The sequence below is a fragment of the Zingiber officinale genome, chromosome 6A, assembly GCF_018446385.1.
Source record: "Zingiber officinale cultivar Zhangliang chromosome 6A, Zo_v1.1, whole genome shotgun sequence".
In the NCBI taxonomy this organism is placed as follows: domain Eukaryota; kingdom Viridiplantae; phylum Streptophyta; class Magnoliopsida; order Zingiberales; family Zingiberaceae; genus Zingiber; species Zingiber officinale.
The window spans coordinates 140,971,520-140,985,218 of NC_055997.1; the positions used below are offsets into that span (position 1 = coordinate 140,971,520).

Here is a 13,699-nt window from a genome sequence, read left to right on the forward strand (position 1 = left end):
AGCTTGTGATGCAATGATAAGAGTTTACGTGGCATAGGTCAATAGCCACGGTGTAGGTCAAAAGTCAAAGTGGTTAACACCAGAGTTCAAACAAGGCTAATCCGAGTAGAAGTGACTACATCATCCGATTGGAATGATATTGGTCAGCCGGCGAGAAATTAGTCCGAGCGGACCACCCGCCCAGTCAGATATGACACTAACATCAGTCATGCGAAGTAATAAAGGAGAAGACTAAATGTCTTGAGCAAGAGAAAGTAAAGGAGAGCACTCCATCTATCATTAAATGCACAGAAGTCAAGACAAAGATGTCTTCTGTAGACAATCAATATCATTAAATAGGAGCAAAGATCCTCTGTTCTGCTTTAGTCGACCAGACCCTGGTCCATTACAGTGATTGGAGGGATTCAATGGTCTCCACTTGCTAAACAAGTGGGAATCATTGAATCCCTCCAATCACTGCCCCTGGTCTAAGGATGGACCAGGGCAGATGGGATTAGAGGATATCGTCTGATTAAATAGGAAAAGATAGAAGGCTACTAAGAAATGTATAAAAGAGCATGACAGGTATGAGGAAAAGACAAGAAAAATAAGAATTTTCGTCCCTATCATTTTCTATTGTCCTTCCTCTATTTCTTACTTGAGTGTCGAAGGACCAACGTCAGAGATCATTTCCCTGATTTTGATTTTGTTTTGCAAAGAGGAACGAGGTCTTCATCCTGTCAGCGAAACTGCCACCTTATATATATATATATATATATATATATATATATATAATTTGTAAAATTTATTATAATTTTTTAGGACCCCTCTTATGAAAAAAAAGTTTAATTCAATAAATTGAGAGTTTTGAATTTTTAAATGGTATATTAAAACTTCGAAGAAGATAAAGGAATTTTTGAGAAGGGTAAAAAAAAGGTCGTATAATTTGAATATTACGAAAATTAAGTAAGCAAAATGAAAAATACCGAAACTATCGGCGTAGTCGCCGTTTGAAAGATGGTTGCAAAGTGGCAATACAACATTTTAAGAAGGGCAAAGTCCACAATCGAAGCAAAGAATGTCTTTGCGACAAATCAGTATACCAGACTGAATAAACTTGTTGAATCAATATCAATTTTAACTAGAGACCCAATAAATTACATAAATCAGTTTTTGCCTTAAAAAAAAAAATCAAACTGCGTATTTAGCTGAGTTAAAGTGCATAACTGAGTGAATACCACGTTCTGCTGCTGCTGTTTGCAGTCTTCACGTCGCTTGCCACGAGAGAGGCCGCGGACTTGTGAAGCATAATAATGAGCAGCAGCGGCAAGAGGCTTGGGGGTGGCAGGCCACCGACCGGCACGCCGTCCCCCGCCTGGTCTTCCGTCTCGTCGTCGCTTCTCTCCTCGCCGGCGCCTCCATCTTCCACAACATCTACAAGCCCAACCTTGTCCTCCTCCGTGCCCTTCCCTCTTCTAGCTCTTTAGTTGGAGCGCCTCCTGTTCGACTGAATGCCACTGAAGCTTAAATCTCGCCCTTGCAGACTCTGCATCCGGTGAATCAGCCCCCATCCGCTGAAGCCGAGCAAGGTGATGTCAAGTAGCGAGCTGGATCGGTAGTTCGATTGGATCAATCTGGTGGATACTTGGTTTGTTGCAATTTAAATCGACTTCTTTGTCAGCTGTAGAATTTGCTTTATTTTTCAATTAGCGCAAACGATAGAAGTAGCAGAAAAAAGGAGCGGCCTTTTGGCCGGTCGGATCCAGAAGAGAGCGATAATGCTGGGCTTGAGGTTCCCGAGACCAAAGAGATCGCCTTTAGAGCTGCTCCGATCTACTCTCTTCTCTTGCTCCCTCGTTCTCTTCTCTCAATTCGCCCTAGCATTGGTGCCCTGGCTCTTTCCGTTCATTTCTTTCCTTGCCATGCTCCCGATCGCAGGTCAATTTCCATCTTTGCCTGCCTTGAGATGGTGACAAAATGGGAACTTTTTTTTAAAATAAAATTCTATTATATTTTGAAGCTTTGATTATATTGGTGACGATTCTGTTGGGGAGATTTTTGAGGCGTCGACTTGGTGTTTCTGCTTCTGCTCCGGCTCTTGTCCTCTTCAATGTACTGTTCATGTGGGGAGTTTATGTTACCATCATCAGAAAAGGTTGTTCAAAATATTTTATTGATGTTCTTCCATATCCTATTTTGTCTCTTTAAGTTTCATATCTTTGACCTGTGTTTTGTTGCAGCCATCCCCTCCTTATTGGATGCTGTTCTCAACGCTGTGTGCGCTTTGCTATTGTATGGTCTCTATAGGTGAGCTTCATTTGCATAGTTTTTCTCTATTTTCTGTTTTTGTAAATTGCCTTTTTAAGAAATGGCTTGGTCTTTGGTGATGTACTGATGTGATGCTGCAAATTTCATCATTTACCCTTTTTGTTTGCTTTCCTTTAGGATTAGTTATGTGCCTAGTCGCCGGCAACTTTTAAGTGTATAATCTATTATAATTTTGTCTTGATAATTGGTCTATTATTCACAACTTGAGGCTATACTATACAATGTTAATTGGTAATTCTGTGGAAAATGTGATAATTTGTATTTTTTTCCTTTTTAAGTTTAATACATTTAACCATTATTTTTGCGTCCATGTATTCTTGTTACCAGTATCAGTCATTGTTTCTGATGATATACTAGTGTCAAAAGATCAAACAAGATATATCAATGCCGTGAACTAAATAATGTGCATTTCATGTAGAGCAAGGGTGGCATAACTGATAGAATTGTATTAATATATGTATGTAACCACCAGGAAATTATAACCACATATGACATAATTAAGTGCTTCTTTGATGTGTTTCTATGTTTCATAATGATACTTGGCAGACAAACATAGTTATTATTGTTCAGTGCTGAGCTTCAATATCTAGCAAGTACATTGATAACTTGGTTAACTAATTTGCTTTCTTTGTGTTCCAGAATATTATCTGGTGATCTCGGAACAGTATCACATAGCTCTTCCACTTTGGAGTCCGGTCAAAATGAATTTGTTACCCTTAATGTTCAATGCGAGGTTCATTTTAATTCTTTATCATTGTTGGGTTTCCCTCAAATGCAGCATTGCAGTTATTGCTTGTATACTAAAGTAGTATACTATCTAATATTCCTTGAAGTGCATTCTAATATTTATACAGTATCCTAGGCGAAGCTGTTATGATATTCTTTCACATTTCCATGATATTTTCATAATGGATAATGACTGTAGTTGATTAGGACACTAATATATTCAATCCAAAATAGTTAGATAATCAGGTAACTGCTTAATATGGATTACATTTTATTTCTATTCACATTGATTTAGAAGTTTTCTCTCAGCAGAGCTCCCCAACACTTCCAAGGGTTAGATATTGTAAAAGTTGTAAGGCTAGTATTAAGGGATTTGACAATCACTGTCCTGCTTTTGGGAATTGCATAGGTATTTAACATATTCCATGATTCAACTTGGTTTTGTGTGTGTGTGTGTGTCTGTCTGCTTTACTGAGATAAATCACCCTTTTCTGCAGGTAACAAAAATCATCGTTTATTAATTGTTCTTTTAGCTGGATTTCTTATTGCAGAGTCTTCCTATACAATGAGTTCAACCAAGTGTATGTCAACACATTAATTTAACAAACTTTATGTTGTTTAAATTTGTTGTTGCTCAAGGCAATCCATTTCTTAGATGCTTCGAGTCTTTTGACTAATTATTATTTGTCTATGGCAAAAAACAAAAGCAAAAAAAATCCAACAGAATCTTTTACATTTATATTGACTTTTGAATAAATTGCGAGGACTTCCTTTTGGTTTATCTTTATGTTGAATAGATCCCCTGATAGTTCAAAAATTGCACCAACTATTATGACCATGCCCTACCAGTGAGCAAGCAGGGCGTTTATGACCTAGTTAGTATAAGTTAGTCCACAGTTTCTTTTGGTACACTTCACTAGTTTCTCCTCATCTTTAAGTGTCACCACTGTATCATGGGAATATTGCTGGGGTCTTGCCAGATGAGTTGATAAATGTTTTAATAAGGTTTGTTTAAGATATTGGGTTCAGTTCAAGTGAATTCACATATTGGACCAATTTAAATTAATGATCAAAAAATGGCTAAATAATTCCATATTAGATCTCTGTGTTCCCATAGTCTCCAAACCTTCAATGGTCCAATATAGTCACAAGGAAAACTAAAGGGATCCTTGTAATTTACGTGAATTCCAGTATGTATACAGTTGAATGCTTTCTTTTACTTTGCATATAAAGGCAAGCAAATAAGAATGTTTTGTTTCATATTAAACATGATACGTGAGAAACTAACTTTCATGTTCACAAATTTGATCACTACCATCTTAGTTCAAAAGATAAAGCAATTCTATTGAATTCAACAATTTGTTATATATATATATATATATAGGGTGAAGTTATGCTGCAAGCCCCGCGTGTGTGATAGTCATGCACGGCTGTGGGCACCTGCCCACGTGGCAGGTGCCAAAAAAGTTGACTCGCACCTGCCACAGAGGTGTGCAACATAACACACCCCTATATATATATATATATATATATATAACATTGGTTACAAATAACTGCTAGATTGCTAAGCATTTATCTATTTTTGGGTCAAAATAGACAATATATTGTCACATTGTCTTTAATGGATTAGTAGTTGTTCGTATCAGCCTCTTCAAATCTGATTCCACTTGGTTACATGTAAATTTTGTAGCCTATTAAAAGTTTGAATTCTTATGCCTTAATTTAATTGTGGAGATCTTTGAAATAATTACATATTATTTAGTTTGTAAGATTGTTTTATATTTTATCTTCTTTGTTTTTTGTGTGTGTGTTCTCATGCTTTGCTTGTTGAGATGGATCTGTTATTTCCACGAAGATTTAATTTGAATTTGTGTTGTGCACTGGTGCTGTCTTTCTTCTTTAATTGTCAACTGTTATAATTTTCTCCTTTGGCCTAATTTCGTAATTTGTTCTTTCTTTTGCCATTTACAGTCCTCACAAAAACTGCTGATGCACAGAGGATAGAGGTATGCTCATAGTGTTCCTTTTGCATATTTTATGCAATTACTTGTTTGCCTTGTGTGGTAAATTAGTGCATTCTTTGACATGCATCGTAGTTAGTTCCATGAACTGTGAAAATGTCAAGTCAGTTCCTTTATCAGTGTATAATCTGGATGCTATGATTGTGTAGTAGAAACTCTCTCTGGTTTGATCTCTACTGGACAATATAGCTAGTATAGAAAGAGGTCATATCTCTGGTTGAATACCATCAAAAGATCTCATAGAACATGATTTTTCTTTATTTTTAAACTGCCCTGATTCATAAATAGTCACTTGTAACTGGCTTGTGCATATTTTTTTCCAAATGCAAGGAAGTATCCTTATCAAACTTATTGTTCTGGCGCAATTCTATGAAGGAATATTGCAAAAAAAATTTGAATGCTACACAATGTCATCTCATCCACAGTCCACATCTTCATGTACTATGTGAAAGAATCATCTTCTAGAGGAATGCTAGCCTTCACATCCAATGGTGCACACCTTGTGAGCACCATGTGTGATTTTTTGTTTAAATCTCTTTAGCTTAAATACTATAACCTAAATCATAAACCCTAAGCTCTAAAAAAAATAAAGAAAAAAAAAACATACACTTGGAGTTCACAAAGTGTGCACCATTGGGTGCGTAGGCTAAAATTTCTCTCATCTTATATTACCATATGCTAACTTTATATTGTCCATTTTGCTTTACACAAACTATAAGACAACTACCAACAATTATATCATAAAAATGTGAATTTGTGATCAAGTTTTACATTTCTACAGAGCATCCTTGCAAACAGCTTGGTCATCAGTACAATGCTTTTCTGTATACTCCAAGTGCTATGTCAGGTTTGATGCCACAGACTATCATTGTTTTTTTTAAAATATTTCTTATTGCTTCCTTAACGGGATTAGGTAGAGATCAGTAAATTAGATAATCTAAACATTCGACCTGATACTGCTGACGAATAAATGCTCCTAGTTTGGTAAATGCTGTCCTTATCCACCCACCTACTAGTATCACAGGTTGGAAAATTATTATTTTTTGGTTAGACAATCTGGAGAATTTATTTACAGTTCACTTTTGGCAATACTAGGGTCTTGGATATAATCATTTTTTATCTCCTTTATATTTTAATTCAGTGTCACTTCCTATCTGATACTGTGTCTTTGAGAATTAGAACTGATACTGTCTTTGAGAATTAGAAGTTCTAAAAGGCAGACAACCAACAAAACATTCTTTCTGAATTATCTGAAAGTGCAATCACACAGAATGCAAGTCTGTTTATAAATTTTTTTCATAGTTCATTTGAGTAACCTCATAAATTGAATTGCCTCTACCTACCCTACCCTTGGTCTTTTTTTATTGTCTGTTCCCTTTTGTGGGGTGTTTTATGTAGAGTTGTCGGGATTGTGTAAGAACCTAAATGCCTAATTACATCTTCTTCAATCGCATATCCCAGCTTCAATATGCCCTCTCACACTTATTATGACTCGGAGGCATAGACCTAGCTTTAATACCATATTGAATTGTTGTGGAGCTCATTCTATCCCAAAATCAGTCATTTGAGAGGGGGGTATGCTGTGGGTCACCGCATTTGTCGGTGTGGACTAATGAGGTGGAGCATCCTAACTTCAACATTATGAAATATTTCATCAGAGCATCTCCTAACTTGTGCTGATTGTACAGATGTTTATCTAAACATGATCACACTGTTTGATTGCCTTGTTTTTTCTCCGATAAAAGATTACAAGTGATTCAAGAATATTGGATACTCTACCCGGAGTGATCTTAATGTTCACATTATTTCTTTGACCTTTTCCACCCTAGCTCATAGTTTGGATTTCTTAGCATTTCAATCCCTATTTAATCAATTAATCGACAGATCAGTTAGGTCCTATTTAGCATCAGCATGTCCTATTTCAAAAGTGCAATAAAAACATAGAATGATATTGATAAATTTGTAATATTATCTGGTGTTTATGTTCTGGTTAACCGACTCCGGATAATAAAATTGAACTAGACCTTAAAATGATTATTGGTCCAATATCATTTGAGAATGGAAAAAAGTAATGATAATGAAAGGGCATTTGATATTCAAGCGTAATGCCTCTTCACTATCACATTTAATTTCATATTCAGTTTTCTGCTCATCTTCAAATGTAATGATTATCATTTCAATATGCTTCGATTTTGTGTCTTCAATAAGTATTTGGGAATATTCATTCTATGAATAACTAAGAAAACTTGTTTCAATTGTTTACTAGGTGTTGTTCCTGATATGGCACATTTACTGCATTTGTTTCAACATCAAATCAGAGCAATGGGTAAATTTGATGCAGATTAATTGGAAGAGATGCCCTGAATTCCAACATATGTTAGAACCTCAACCAGGTCCTCCTACATGTACATATTTTTGTTCATCTCGCGAATAATTTTTTTATATTAGATGATGATTTAGTTCTTTTGAAATGTATTAGGAAGTCCCCTTGAGGGAGACCAGGTTGGCCATTCCATATGATAAAGGTCCGCTTGGTGACATTCTAGACTTCATAAACTCCAAGGGTTAGAACATCTGAGATTATCTACCATTTTTAATCTTTGAGACTATTATCTTGTGGGGAAGGCTTGCATGTTCTTGCTGATATCCTTCCTGTGTAATGTCAAAGAAGGTTGTGGTTAGATTTACTACAATCAAAAATCGTGATAATTTAATTGACACTAAGTTTCAAGAAAATGGTGATTGTGTAAGAGTTCAAATCCTCTGTCCTAATATTTCCGTGTCCCCTTACTGATTAGACGGGTTAAATCACATTTTAAGGATGCAATGCATATTACGAGGATATTATAACTGTCCGATCGACGACGAGAGGATATGGGGACATAAGAATCTTATGACAGAGGATCTGATTTCATTGTGTAATGGCGTATAAGAGAAAATGTTGTTTGTGTAATGGCGTATAATTTTTTTTTTTCACATTGTATAGGTAGTTATGATATGCTAGAGCTTATGAATTTTAAGACGCTTACTAGAGAAAGGGTTGCAACGAATCTGGAGAAAAGGTCTTCAATCTATCGTACCAAGCCACATCTATTTCAGTCCTACTTATTTTAAATCGGTAAAAAATGTTTAATTTTCTATTGCATACCCGGTTTGAGGAACTGGCTTTTTACATTTCATAGACTAATTTATTAAATTTTAATATATCGAAAAGTTTCTTAATTTATATATAGAAGTTAATTAGGCAGTGTATAGAAAATATTGTTATGATTAATATTAATTTTTATAATGTAAATATTTGTAATAACTTATAAATTATAAATGGAAAAAAATTATATACTATGGTATAGTTTTCTCGATTTAAAATCCTTATTGTTTAAAAAATAATCATATATATATATATATATGAATATGATATCTTGCGCGACGCGCACAATACGTGATTGTACGCGTCGCACAAGATATCAACTTTGCTTTACTTTTTTTCCCTTTTTAATTATTTTTTTTTTAATTTTAAATTTAAAAAATAATTAAAATATTTTTTACAGGTGTGGATGAAGTATTGCGGACTTAGTCCACGACAACGATTTAGTAGTTTTTTTAAAAAAAATTAGCCAATTAAAATTTGACTTTAGAGGTTAGGTTATAATGTTCAAGTTAAAAAAATTTAAAATTTAAAAAAAAATTAAGTACTCACGGATATATATTTAGGGTGTCTAATAATATTTTTTTTTTCAATTTCAGAATTAAATCCATTGTATTTAACTTTTAGGGTTTAGAAGTTGGATTGTTCTAGATAAAAAAAATTAAAATTAAAAAAAAATAGGTATATATATTTAGAGTTTAAGATTTAAGTAAATGTTGATTTTTAGAAAATAGAAAAAAAATTGAATTAAGACGTCTAGATTAAATCAGACGCCTCAATTCACTATGGCGTGGATGAACCCATAGCATGGATGAGTCCACACGTAATTGATATAGGGTTTTGTTATTCTAAAGACCTTATGTCGCATATCCCGTGCTTACAAAAAAATTCGATTTGAAATTTTTTTTACTTAATACTATTATCTCACTCCTAAGCCCGAAAGATAAAATTTTATTAGCATAACTGAAAGTTTTTATATATACTAGTTATTGCAGCATTGCATGTGCAAATATATAATATATAAATATGTATAAATTAATGCTCCAGACTCATAAATTGGACTTGGTAAATGTACATTGTAAGGGTGCGTTAGATCCATACAGTAGTGGAACGGAAGAGCTGAAGAACTCCAATAATAAGCTACTATAACAAACTCTCCCTTATTAAAAATTAATTTAATTTTTTATATAGATATTAAATTGATAAGAATAGATAATACACTTAATCTTAGCCAAAATGACAAAAAAGATATACTTTCTACTGTCATCAATCCAAAATATTTATAGAAATTTTTCCGCTCGCGGTGTTATCAATTCTAAGATGTGGGATTAAAGAAAACCATGATAACATATATTTCTTATATAAAAAATAATCAAAGAAAATTATTAATAAATTTTAAAATTATTTTTAGTGGGAAAAGAAAAAATAATATTAATATAATTTCATTATATATATATATATATATATATATATATATATATATATATATAACATTAGAAAAGTTGAGTGTGTTGTAATTGGAAGTATAGAGAGGTGAGGAGAAACTAAATTAAATCAAATAAACTCATCAAATTTTAAATTTTAATTTAATTTATTCAGATTTTTTTTGAAAAAATCAATTAATTCTATTCTGATTTAATTTTAAAATTTTTTATTTGATTAAATCAAATAAACTAAATTTTTAAATCAAATCAAATTTTTAACTAAATCAAATTTTTGAACCTTATTTTCTAAACCAAATTTTATTAAACAAAATTAAATTTTTAGATCCTATTTATAAAAATTCAAATAATAACTGAATTAATTAATATTTTATCAATTTAATTTATTAAATTCTTTTTTAAAATAATCAATTCAATTAATTTAGTTCAATTCGATTTTAATAAAATACTCTCACCTAATAGACTTTACCCAAATACTCGTAATGTGTTGCGATAGCGTAGAAATTTTGTTTGTTTCATTGCCATTTTATGGTATGAAGAGTACAAAATAATAACCACCTTTTTGTTGAATTATAACTAGAAAGCTGATGCACCAAAACAATATTATAGACTGCAGAGAGCATACATAAGATCTGACGTAACTTATATACTCTTGTAAGAAAAGATTTCATGTTCAAAACAAAGCTTTGAATTCCATAACAACCTCAAAAGATCACCTGTTACTTTGAAGAACTTGTATAGGATACGCAACACTAGCTCTAGCTGCAACCATACACACTGTCCTACTTTTGCCAATGATTAAGCTCGGAAAGAACAGGTTAAAATTATTATTCAATGGGTTCAGAACTCACGTCAATGAAAATACATAAACCTCTAGAAGTATTTATCTTTCCCAAGTCGCTGTAAATGATAATTGATAGTCCTTGCGGGGTTTTTGGGTTTTCCTTTCTGCAAGAATGAATAAATAAATAAATAAATAAATAAAACAAAAGATAATTAGGCAATTTAAGCTAACTAGACCATTTGAATTGCTCTTGCTGAGGAAACAAGAATTCAATCTCAAACTTTGTTATAAACAAAAGTAAAAAAAAAAACTACAAGAAATTACTGCAGGTTATAAAGATTGTACTTGGGCCTCCGCGCAGGAAAGTAAGAGGTCCTTCTGTTTAATACACTTGTCATCGTTGTTCTTGTTCAAAGACAAGCAACCGAGGAAGGCCACCATCTCCTTCATACAAGGTTTGCCTGTGGCACCAAACTTTTTGGGATTTATGTACAAACCCCCTGCTTTCCGGCCCATAATGATATTGTAACCTGACCGACAATATAAATAATAAATTTTTTCCCACGAATTCAATAAAACTGGAGTTGGAAGCAAACCATCTAACTATCGTCATTCATCAATAAACAATAATACTTTTTGTTAAGAAATATAGCGATAAGAAATAAGATGTAATCTGTGTCTAACTATTTTGATCCCTAAGGTATATTAGTTTCTCCCAAATCTTTCATATTAAAATTTTTGACAAAAATAAATCAAATTGAGTTCAGGGCCAAGATCACTATATTATCCACATAGAGAATCATAAGGATAATCTTACTCCCTATCTTCGTAAAGACTAATTGAATTAAAGATTGCTTACGTCCATATATAGTGATTGGATTGATATGCACATTTTCTTTTCTTGTCCAAAGTACAACAAAAATTCTTTAGGTTGCTCTATATACATCTCTTCTCCTAAGATGTATAAAAAATCAAAGGAAAGAAATTTACAATGGAAAAAAAACAATGGGGAATGTTAATAGAAAGAAAAGAAAAAAAAAAGAAAAAAAATTGAGAGGAAAGTGAAACAGAAAGAGAGAGAGAGAGAAAAAATCAAAGGAAGAAAAAAACCACGGACTCTCATAGGACCGTCAGCCATGACTGCGCAAGTTGAACTCGCGCATGCGAGGCCACAAATAGGGCTGCATGAGGCAATCTCATGTGCATGGGCCGTCGACTCACTCGGGGCCACTGAATGCGGTGGTGCTGGGTGGTCGTCCATTGTTGTGCAAGACCTAGTTGCAACTCTTGCAAGTTGGGTTGGAGAAATTCAATTGCACATGAGAGTGAGTTGGAAGGGAGGAAATTGCTTTCCATTGTATTTGGACGGACAAAAAAATGATCAAAATTGATCCACAGATGGATTCATAAATCCATCTACCCATCTGGTAAACAAAAAGAAGGAAAATAATTCATCCTTTTCTACAAAGTAAATAAAAGAAAATTTTTCACCGTATAAATTTTTTCATAGATTTTATTTTCATCCTCTCAAAATTGAAATGTGTAGGACTATCTTTTATTCAGAGACTCCAAGAGTGCAATAATGACTATTTAACATAGATATGAAATTGTCAAATATTTATAGTTAAAGTGTTCAGAGACTCCAAGAGGCCCCTCTAATAAGAATTGTGTGCCACACTTCACATAGAAACACCCTGCATCCCCCATTGTTTGCCTTGCCTAAGCCCTACAACCTTTTAGTGCCTAGTTGCACCTAATGCCTCATGAAACACTCGTTAAGTACTACATTGGATTGTAGATTTTAATGAGGCAGTTGATATCAAAATATTACAAGTCTACTTGTAAGACTGCAAATACTTTCACCATCCGGAGAAATAAAACGAGAAAAAATAATAAAATCCAAACAGAAACATGTAGCATTATAGTAAATTACTATAACAGTTTCTCCTCCCCCCTTCTGTTCTTAATGAAATTTTTATTTATAACAACCAACAGTGATCAGAAGATCAACAACACGACGAAGACTGAACGCATCATTCAACAATAAAAAAAATAATTGCAAGTAAAAAGGAACAGCTATCAAAATATGCAAAACAAAACCTTAGTTCACCTTCCACATAAATTTAGTACCATAGCCATCATGTTTAATGCAACTCAAATTTCAGAAAAAAAAAACATGTTAATCCAAACACTAATATAGCTGTAACAGACAAGAATAAACAGAGCAAAGAGAAAGCGAAAATACAAAAAAAAAAACACACACACACACTCTTTTAATGCGCATACGCCGTGAAGTAGAAGATATTGGAAAGGAACTCGAACAGAAACACAAAAGAACTTACAAAAGGAAAATCAAGCAGGTGGCTTGCGCTGGTTGAGGCCCGGCGGGAGAGATAAGGGAAGTGCTCCGGCGGAGGCGATAACAGATGTGAAAGGACGAGGCAGAGGCGGCGATCCGGCAGAAAAAGGAGATGGCGTGCGGCGTATCCTTAGGCTAGGGTTTGCGTTATTGCTTACTCGCCGAGTTTAATAATTCATACAAAATTAATTAATTAATCCTAAGTAATTTTTTTCTTCGCAATTTCCGTTTTCGTCCTTTCAAGTAAACAAAGCTAGTGATGGGATTGGGATCCAGTTTTAAGAGACGCATGCAAGCTAACTCCATAATTTATCATTTTTTTTCACGTGATCTAATGATGAACTGTAAAGTACGTTTAGTGAAAAATTATCCTTCATAATTTTCGTTATCTAAGATTATTAACCCAAAAAAAAAAACACTGTTTAATTTAGATAATCAAGTAATATTTCATGTCTGACACGTCAATAAAAAGAGCATACAATTCGAAATCGAAAAACCTTAATTCCAAGATTAATAAAAAAAAAATTTACCTAAAATACCTTCGAATATGAGAAAAATATGATAAAAAAAAATATAAAGAAAAAAATAAACAAATAAACAAATAAAAAATAAAATAAAAAACTTTTTAAAAATTAAAAAAAATAAAAACATTAAAAATTAAAAAATAGGAAAAACATTAAAAAAATTAAAAACCACATAAAAATAAAGAAAAATGTGAAAAATAAAAAAATAAAAAACGTAGAGTTTAAATAGTAATAATAATATATGGTTGGTTTTGTAATTAAGGGTAATATAGTAAAATATTAAACTAAGTTATTTATTAAAATCTTCAAACAAATAAGTTTTTGTTGCCTTACTAGGTTAAATTAAACAACATTTGGTTATGTTTTATTCCCCATAACCTTGGTTATGTGA

At 33.0% G+C, this 13,699-nt stretch overlaps 2 protein-coding genes and 1 pseudogene across 7 annotated transcripts; 1 reads left to right on the forward strand and 2 right to left on the reverse strand.

Annotated features, from left to right (window-relative positions):
* Positions 1–1,198: 1,198 nt before the first annotated feature.
* Positions 1,199–7,989, forward strand: LOC121998361 (probable protein S-acyltransferase 15). 6 transcript variants are annotated; one of them, XM_042553263.1, is made up of 12 exons: positions 1,199–1,429; positions 1,523–1,627; positions 1,702–1,917; positions 2,000–2,134; positions 2,220–2,286; positions 2,947–3,040; positions 3,343–3,442; positions 3,531–3,614; positions 5,005–5,039; positions 5,836–5,901; positions 7,321–7,447; positions 7,534–7,986. In XM_042553263.1, the coding sequence occupies exons 3-12, from the start codon at positions 1,758–1,760 to the stop codon at positions 7,572–7,574; spliced, it is 909 nt and encodes a 302-aa protein (XP_042409197.1). In that variant the 5' UTR covers positions 1,199–1,429; positions 1,523–1,627; positions 1,702–1,757; the 3' UTR covers positions 7,575–7,986. The 6 variants fall into 6 exon arrangements, with proteins under 6 accessions (XP_042409197.1, XP_042409195.1, XP_042409194.1 ...); XM_042553261.1 differs by having other exon boundaries at positions 1,523–1,616; positions 1,690–1,917; XM_042553260.1 differs by having other exon boundaries at positions 1,523–1,917.
* A 1,289-nt stretch (positions 7,990–9,278) lies between these two features.
* Positions 9,279–9,451, reverse strand: LOC121999040 (annotated as a pseudogene).
* Positions 9,452–10,263: 812 nt separating this feature from the next.
* Positions 10,264–12,951, reverse strand: LOC121998362 (37S ribosomal protein mrp10, mitochondrial). Its single transcript, XM_042553267.1, has 3 exons — positions 12,768–12,951; positions 10,771–10,955; positions 10,264–10,589 (listed from the first exon to the last, which is right to left on the reverse strand). The coding sequence occupies exons 2-3, from the start codon at positions 10,939–10,941 to the stop codon at positions 10,515–10,517; spliced, it is 246 nt and encodes an 81-aa protein (XP_042409201.1). The 5' UTR covers positions 10,942–10,955; positions 12,768–12,951; the 3' UTR covers positions 10,264–10,514.
* Between the last annotated feature and the right edge of the window lie 748 nt (positions 12,952–13,699).